We start from the raw sequence: 9,299 nt of genomic DNA on the forward strand, positions 1-9,299 counted from the left end.
TTTGCTCACTCACCCCCCAGTGGGATGGGGGAGAGAATCGGAAAAAAGGTAAAACCCATGGATTGAGATAAAGACAGTTTAATAGGACAGAAAAGGAAGGGAAAATAATAATAATGATAAAAGAATATACAAGTGATGCACAATGCAATTGCTCACCACCTGCTGACCGATGCCCAGACAGTTCCCAAGCAGTGGGCCATGCCCCCCCCCCCCCAGCCAACTCCCCTCAGTTTTTTGATCACTATGACGTCACATGGTATGGAATGTCCCTCTGGCCAGTTGGGGTCAGCTGTCCTGGCTGTGCCCCCTCCCAGCTTCTTGTGCACCTCCAGCCTTCTCACTGGCAGGGCAGTATGAGATGCTGAAAAGTCCTTGCCTGTGTAAGCACTGCTCAGCAACAACTGAAACATCAGTGTACTATCAACATTATTCTCATGCTAAATCCAAAACGCAGCACTGTACCAGCTACTAGGAAGAAAATTAACTCTATCCCAGCTGAAACCAGGACACAACTTCAGGAGCGCACACTGTAATGTGAGGCAAAATGAAGTCTTCAGTTCTATTAAAAAAAAAAAATCAATTTTTTAAATAGACCCACCTTAAAGATGCACAACCATTTAATTAAAGACTCAAAGAATCTACGTTTCAAAATACCCAAACAACACTGAAATCTAAATCCAACTGAACATCAACTGCATGCAATTGCTTTTGAAAATACTATGCTGTGGTTGAATACAACCTTGCTCTCAAAACAACATGACCTTATAAATAGGGCTCATGAGTTAGTCAAGAAATCAAAGGAACTTCTCCCAATGAACATAAATATCCCTCCAATAAATTCCGCAGAAATAAGCAAGTCCATCAAACAACCATGAAAGGCCTTAATGAGGAAAAAATGAAAAACCACTAAACTATCACCTGACTCGTTTAAGAAAACAAGCTTCTGAAACAGAAGTGTAGTCTCATACAGCCTCACGCACACTGATGACGTTTGCTGATTGGCAGTAACTGCAGATTTCAGATGTCTAGCTGACATTTTCAGAATCCTTGCAGAGTACTAACTTCATGAAAAAAACCTAATGCAAATAGCCTGTATTTACCTATCAGTCTTAACTTTCCATATGGCAGCATCACAACTTCAGGCTTGCTCTGGAGACAAGCAAGTCTCACCATTTACTAAATCTGCCATTTGTCAAATGGCTACCTATAGCACAGTGCTGAAGCAAGCCCTTCGTGAACCTGGAACATAATTTTTGCATAATATTCAGATCAATGATCCTCTTCTTTCTGAAAGTCATTTCACCAGATGTGAAACACCCAAATAAAAGAGAGGTACAGTCTGGTTCTGATTTTTCCTTTTATTACAATCAAAAGCGTCAACACCACGGTCTTTCAAAGAACATGGCCGAAGTCAAACAATTTCATCAGTTCCCTCTATTGGTCTCAAAGATTTTAGAAGATGCTCCTTCCTACATCAGCTATAGAAATGGTCAAAAGTGAAAGAGTTTGGTGCCTTTGAAATAGAAAGCACTCCCGTTTTTAGTGACAAGTATTCTTAGAACTTAAATAACTGGGTTGCTAGACTGGTCAGAAAGTTTGGAGTATTCCCTTTAAGCATCAACCTAAGTGTTTTAGATGTTCCATCTCTTACCACATTTCCAAAACTACTGTTCCTACCCACATTTCTTTAAGAAACAATCTGATTGTGTGCATCCACATTGGCAAGAGGTCCTAACTTCTACATCAGACCAAGAGTTAAGCTAATTGCAGAAATTCTATACACTATTCTGATCTAACAGATCTCTTTACAGACCTGACTTGAGGTTTATATTCCAACAGGTGAAGACTCAAGTTCAAACTACCCTTTGACACATCTTTGATGCATCATATGAAAAAACCTAGGACTTTTACAAAAGCAGAAAGTAGATGATCTTTGCCAGAAGTTTACCACAATTTAAAACAGGAGAGTAACATTAAGAAATGGGGGTGGGGGAACTAGGAGGGTCACTAGCAATTTGGCACTGCTACCTAAAACCACATCTTGATTACAGTAAGTATGGTAAATAAAAAAAAATACATTTTGTATTGCAGAAATGTGGTTAAAGGTAAGCCTGGGAGAAGGCACAGTAGCTTGGCAAATCCAACCTGTAAACCCTTCACTTTGGGGTAGCAAAGTCACAAAGTCAGAAAAATGCTGCACCAGACAAAGTAACGACCAAGCAATTAAACTTAGCAGCCAACTCACTGCAGGCCAGCAGTTACATCTTAAGAGTGAAAGTCTCCCTAAGGGCTTAATCCCAAATGCCACACAATAAACATTTTTCCCCAGCAGCAACTTGCAATTTTTTTTCTATTTTTATGAGCATCTACTATCCTATTCCTCAGCATCCCTCACCTCCCACCCTAATGTTTACATGCCAAGTAGAGCATTTGTATAAGCAAAACAAGGTCAAGCATTTATATTTTTCCAGTTAAGTGAAAACTAATGCAAGGGACACAAGTCTTTCCAGGATGTGAAAGAAAGTCTCGGGTTTTCTCTCCAGCAGCATCTTCACTTTGAGACTAAGAAACAAATGCAACCATACTGCAATTAATGTCTAGAGCAGAAGTGCAACTACAGACTGTTGAATTTAATAGAGTGAATAGATGTTTCTGGAGCACTGGCTGACATTACTACAGTTTTGAAAACAAATTTACAGGATACTCTATAAAGAACTTTCATTACAAGTGCAGAGAGCTAGTAAAGCTTTCTTCTAAGGGAGAAATCAGAAGTACGAAGTTTTATTTAAGTGCAGTATTTGTCTATATAAGTCAAGAATTGAAGCTGTCAAATTAAGATTATACAGGAAGTCCTGCAGAATTGTTTTCTGTAGTTTTTCCCCAACACTGACATTAATAATGTCAACTCCTGTCTTCTTACAAGATGACAGCTTCTGTAGCATCTGAGTATGTAAGTAACCTGACTGAAGTCTGACCCAGTGCACATCTGTAACCTGTTGATGGACTTAGTCATTGAAGAACCTTCTTCATATCCATTGCCATGAATCAGTTGTTAAATTAAAACTTACTCAAAAGCAGGTATATAATATCATACTAAAGTGCATTAACAGCGACAAGGAAAGAGACCCGCAGGTTATCCATTCATTTTGCTCAGCAGTTTAGCATGGCTACATTAAAACTGACACACACAAAAATGTTAGAACAAACTGGAAAAACTCTGAATGGCACGTGTGATCGAACCTCCAGAACAGTCACTTCCATTATATCAGAGCACCTCAGCACTCAATATTCCAAATTACTTCTGTCAGAACAGAATGGACACCTCTCTTCTGCCCTTTACTTAAGGCTTTCGTTAGGCTAATAAAAAAGGCTGTCAACAAAAAAGGAGAGTAGGTAAGAAGTGTTACGTCTCAAAAGCAAGCTACGCAACATGGGATCATTTCAGTTTTAACTTTTTAATGGGTAAAGCCATTTATAAAAGACAGTAACTTACAGTATTCTTAAAGGACTCCTAAGTCCAGTTAGGCAAGAAAGTTACCAAATAAAAAGGAAAAAGACCTTCTGCCACAATTGTAACTAGACACGTAACCATCCAAAACCTGAGTCTGCGGTGTTTCGCCTTCAGACAAAATAACAATGGGGAAAAATGGATAACAAAAAAGGATGCAGTGCTTGAAGGAATGCTGGGACAGATGCAACTTTCAATCACAGGACAGCTAACCTTCCTGTGCTTGTCTAAGGGCAAAACTGAACTAAAACACAAAAAGTAGATATTAGATAATGTTTTGACTAGCACTGCAGAGCAGGTTTGTGTATGAGGTCTACGTTTTCTCCAATTACAGTTCAACATGCTATTGGCATCCCCCCTACAGCCCGATTTCCCATCTGCCATATTGCACACACAGTTGCTATTAAACAAACATAGCATTTCACTTAGTGCCTCTTTATAAAAAAAGGCATTAATCCTTCTTGTTTGTTTTTCTTGAACACCTTTAAAGATACCTTCATTTGTGATTTTTTCCCCTTATGCAAAAGAAATTAGTAAAATCATGAAAACAAATACTGGAATGTCTTATTTGTTCACACTAGATTGTGCCTTTTCTAATATGAAATACATATATCCATCATTATGAAACCATGGAAACAAATGTAGTGAGCAAAGCTGACCCTACACTCACTATCAGACATAGAAGGACCAGGTGCTTAGCCCAATTAAGTCTTACAGTAATAAACACACAGCAGAAAATTAGGTCCAGGACAGTTAACTATCAATGAGCTTTCCACCCAAACCTAAGCCTTTAAGAGCAACTTAGCCATGAAAAGTAACATTCTTTTGCATCTCAAGAAGGTAAGAAAGAGAACACTAGTGCTGCAGGGAAATGAGCTGCCAGGAAGAAAGCTTGGCATAAACTGGAGATGTTTAAGTTTCTATTAAATAATATAATGCTTCAAACTGAAACCAAGATGCAGGCCAGCTAAAAAACAATTTGATTTTTCAAACAGAAAACCCACTTAGCTTTTCATTTACATGAACAGCTTTGCAGCATGAACCGTCTTTGAATTTGTACTCCCCAAAAGAGACTATTCTTTAGGACAGCAATAGGAGTTCTCTGAAGGTGTTCCACGGGACTCCCTCAGCCCAGGGACTGTGATTTTACAGACCCTTCATTCAGAAATAACTTGAAAAATTGATTAACAAAAAGGAGTGTGAACACCTCTGGGGGAACATGTCAGTTGTTTAGCAGCCCCACTAGAACTCCCTAAGGAGTTCTGAAGTGGAATTTATCCAACAAAACTAGAAAGACAACACTGGTAGGAGAAATCCAGCGGCTTTAATCTTGAAACTTGGGAGAGAAATTAAAGCTCGCATCCCCTAATCTACAGAGACAAGTGCTCACCATCATACTGAATTAAAAAAAAAAAGAGCTGTAGGTTTTGTTGCCCTTCACGTTAACCTCTACAGTGCCACTGTGTGTTGGCAGGGATAACTGTTTAGCAAAGCACAGTAAACATCATGTTCAATCTAAACAGCCATATGTAAAAACTATTCAATCATTGCAATGAAGTGCTGAGGTATTATTGTTATTATTTAAGTTTATTTTGTCCTTTTCAACCCTACCAAAGCTTTTCCGCTTCCAGTTCCACAGACTGGTAACAAAGTAAAACCCTATTTCCAGTGACGTCCAACAATGGGACCACTGTAAATTCTGTTTTATTGCCAATGCACAAAACTGAGTAAGAATAAAAGTCAAGTTAAAGAGCAAGATGAATAAAACTTGAAATGAAACTGCTCTGAGTGACTATGACCTTCAAAACTGTTACTGTCCTGCTCTGATTGTTTGTTATGACCCCCACAGCACTGGAAAAATTCACACCACTAGAAAGTTTATTTTTTGTCTCTCCTCTCTCTCAAATATGTCTGAATTTGTATAGCTAATGCTCTCCGAGCAGGATCAGCCTTCCAGAGGCAGTATGAGACAGCAGGGCCTCCGCAGCGTGCGTGGGGAGGGGGAGATACGAGGAGGGGGATCCGAGCCTGCTGCAAAACCCTGATTACTCGCCCCCCAAATCTGTGAAAAAGTGAAGTCGTGCTTGGAACCACCGTCCACCGCCGAGGCCAACGAGCGCTCCTGCGGCCTCCCTTCCCGCGAGAATTTTATTGCGATTTAAATAAAAAAAATAATACCTATATATATTAAAACAAATAAAAATAAACGCCAGTAAGCTGAAGGTGCTCCACCGCAGGCGGGCCTCCGCCGACTTCCACAAGGCAGGAACGCTGCCCCCTCCCCCGCCTGGGACAACCCCGCCGCCCCCCGGCCCCGAGGCCGCCGCCATCGCGGCCGGCACCTTCCCGCCGCCGTCCCCCCGCGCACGTGCGGCCGCCGGCTACGGCGCCTCGCCCCCGCCGCCCCCCGCCTCCTCCTCCTCCTCCTCAGCAGGCGGGTCACGTTGGCCCGGGGGAAGCGGCGCCCCTCGCCCCCGCCACGGGCCCCACCAGGCCGCGGGGGGCTTCGCCCGCCGCCCCGTCGCGGAAAATGGAGGTCCCGCCGTGCCCTCCGCCGTCCCCGGCCGCCTGAAGGGCACCGGCCGCGGCCTGGCCTCGCGGCCTCGCCCCGGCGGCACTGCGGAACCGGCGGGCCCCTCGGCGGGCCTGCGTGCGCCCCGCCCGCCGCCATGCCGGCTCCCGCCCCGCCGGGCGGAGCCCCCCGCGCCGGGCCGGGCCGGGCCGGGCCGCGTCCCCCGCCATGCAGCAGGCCCCGCTCCCCCTCCCGGCCGCGCCGCCGCCGCCGCCCATGGAGGCCGGTGCAGGGGGGTGGCGGCGGGGGAGGGGGATCAGCGCCCGCGCCGGGCTCTCGGCGCCGGGGCCGGGGCCGGGCCCGCCGCCGCCGCGCACCCACCTGCCCATGTTCTGCCTCCCGCCGCCCGCGGCTGACGGGAGGCCGGGGCCGCCGCCGCCGCCGCCGCCGGGGGGCTTGCGGTTGTTGCCGGCGGCCTGCGCCGCCGCCGCCGCTTGCTTGAGGGACATGACGAGAGGGGAGAGGGCCGGGGGTGCGCGCCGGGGCTGGGCGAGAGCCGGTCCGCAGGGCCTCGCTGCGCTGGCGGGGCCGGGGCGCCGCTGGCTCGGCCGGTTGCTCCCAAACAGTGCGAGCGGGGCGGAGGGAGCGGAGCGCGGCGCGGAAGGATCCGCGCGGAGGGGGGGGGGAGGGGGGGGAGAGGCCGGAGCGGGCCGGCGGGTGAGGGGAGCGGAGGGGCGCGGCCGTCGTCCCCGCCGCCTCTCGGGCAACCCCGCGGCGGCAGCAGGGTGGCGAGGGCGGGAGGGGGCGAGGCGGCGGCGCCGGAGCGGGCGGCGGGCGCGGACTCTTTACGGGAAGTCGGAGGGCGCCGCGGCGGTGCTGCGGCGGGTGAAGGGGCGGAGGCGGGAGGCGGGGAGGGGAGGGGGACACGTGAGGCGGCGGCGCGGGACGGCGGCAGCTCCCGCCGCAGCCCCGGCCCCGCTGAGGGGACGGGCCGGGCCCAGCGGTGCCGTGAGGCCCCCGCGGGCGCAGCCCCCCCAGCCCCCCACCCCCCCACCCCGTCCTCACAGCCTGCCCGCGCCTTCAACCCTCGCCCGCGGTAGCCGCAAGGGCAAACCCGAGCTGGTACCAGCCGGGCGGACACCCCCGGCGCGGCCGCTGCGGGCAGGGAGGGAGGGCGGCCCGCAGGCCCCGGCCCCTGAGGGGAGCGTTCCCCCTCGGCCGGCGGCGCAGGGCCCTGGGTTGCGGCCTTCGCTCCGGGCTGGCCCGCAGGCCGAGGCCCGGTCGGGGCAGAGCCTGGCGGGGCCGGCCCCGCCCGGGCCTGCCGCTGCCCGCGCAGCCCCGCCGAGGCCCCCCTCGCCCCCCCCCCACCCCCCGAGCCGCCAGCGATCAGGAGTTGGGAGGGCGGCGGGCTGGGCCCGGCAGCGCATCGTTCAAAAGAAACCAGACATCGAGAGACATCAAAATAGAGAAAAAATGGCCGAGCCGCCGACTAGCTGTGAAAAGCGAAATGGAGAACCCCAGCCCCCCTGCGCTCGCTAGCAAAGCTGCAGACCGGCTCCTACCTTTAACCGCAGAGATACCGAACTATCGCCAGTAAACACATCCCATTGCCCTCCTACTCGTGGAGCCAGCTACAGGAAAGCAAGATGGGGCCGAAGGGATTGCCACATTCCTTGCTGACAACCCCTCAGTATTCCAGATTTCTGGGGTTTTTTTCCCCCCCCTGAAATCACAGCAGTCCAAAGAAATTAAAATTTGCATTGCACTGACAGAAACAGAATATTTGAGCCCGAGATGCCAGTTCTCCCATCACTCCGTGTTGTTACCTGTCCGCCATCACCAGGCTTCCTGCAGAAATCCAAGGTGCAGTGACTATTGGGCACTGCCATCTTCGTGGTACCTGCTTTACACAGAGCGGTGGTTTCACCAACTCATACCAATACACAAAAATAAAGCCTGGTCTGTCCTGTTAAAAAAAAAAATCATCTATGTACATATACGATTAGTAAGAGCAGATGTAACTTGAAAACTAAGAGCTAAATTGATTTATAGCCATGGTTACTCAAAATGCTCAAGAGTTTAATCTATTCATAGAAATGCTCTAGAAATCCCACAGGATTCAAATGTAATAAAAAGGAGCGGTGCTCTTAGGCAGGCATTATTTATACACCTTGCTTGTAAAGCAACAGCTTTCCCATGCGGTTGAGAGAGTTGTGGGTGGCAACACACAATGGTAAAAAGATAACAAATATTTAACAGCTTTCTTAAATTAGCATTTTCCCTACTCTTTTGACTGTTAAACTGCTTGTTTTGTTTTACCTTACAGGCCCAAATAACCTTGTGGTTAACACATTATTAGTTAGATGACAGATACTAGCCGAAATGGGCTCAGTACAAAGAATTTTTCCATTGAAAATATTGCCCTAAACCAGCAGAGTTTTAAGGAAACTGTGAACTCGCAAGACACTTTGCTATTTCACAGCCACGGAACCGAGAGAGAAGGATATTGAGGATTTCTGCCGACCAGGAGTTTCTGTAGGAGACACTAGCACCTGCAGAGCTGAAGGCAGCTTGCGCTACCACTGGCACAAATTTTAGGACCATTTACTGTAAAAGCAGAAGTCTGTTGCACTGCACGTGATGGGATAACTAACATTACCTAACAGAAGCTAAGAAAAGACCTTTTATTTGTATATATACACATACACACACACACTACATACACACACACACGTATATGTAAAATCCACTAGCATAAAACCCCCTGCATTTAACCAAACTCTTTAGGGTATATTGTTTATAAGGTTTTCTATATCTTTTGGTTGGTCCTACTGGACCTCAAGCAGAGAGCCTCCAAGTGCTACCACAGTAGGGGAAATGCAGCAGGAAAAGAACTCGAAGAGTCAAAATATGCCTTGAAACTAACTCAAGTAAGCTACAGCTAGCAAGGATTACTTACTCAACAGTGTTTCATCAGCGCACTTTGCATTTTAAAAGAAAGTTACCAAAAAAAAAAAAAGGCACAAGAAAGTCCGATAAGAGACTGAGTATAACATATCCAGGTCACTTAATAGTTGGGTTTTTTTAAAGAACATTACTTCAATGCTTTTTCAGCTAAGAATGTTTACAGTGCACAGCAATTAGTCACTATTTATGTGGCTAAAGGTTAAGAACTATTAAAGAGCCTGCAGTGTTCTGAAGTGGCAGCCATGTTGTGAGGTCGTGCTGGCAAAGACGGAGCCCTTGATATTCAAGGATGTCAAAAATACAGAAATAAGT

At 47.9% G+C, this 9,299-nt stretch overlaps 1 protein-coding gene across 14 annotated transcripts in view; it reads right to left on the reverse strand.

The window, feature by feature from the left end:
* ATXN2 (ataxin 2) overlaps window positions 1–7,935 on the reverse strand; it is a 54,300-nt gene extending 46,365 nt beyond the window's left edge. For 9 of the 14 annotated variants that reach the window (XM_076352953.1, XM_076352950.1, XM_076352949.1 and 6 more), the window contains exon 1: window positions 6,402–6,492. In XM_076352953.1, coding sequence (XP_076209068.1) covers window positions 6,402–6,409 — 8 coding nt within the window. In that variant the 5' untranslated portion in view covers window positions 6,410–6,492. Of the gene's footprint in view, window positions 1–6,401; window positions 6,606–7,846 lie in introns of those variants that run through there. The other 5 variants (XM_076352957.1, XM_076352948.1, XM_076352954.1 and 2 more) reach the window with 4 other exon arrangements.
* Between the last annotated feature and the right edge of the window lie 1,364 nt (window positions 7,936–9,299).

This window comes from Aptenodytes patagonicus, chromosome 15 (genome assembly GCF_965638725.1).
Source record: "Aptenodytes patagonicus chromosome 15, bAptPat1.pri.cur, whole genome shotgun sequence".
Taxonomy (NCBI): domain Eukaryota; kingdom Metazoa; phylum Chordata; class Aves; order Sphenisciformes; family Spheniscidae; genus Aptenodytes; species Aptenodytes patagonicus.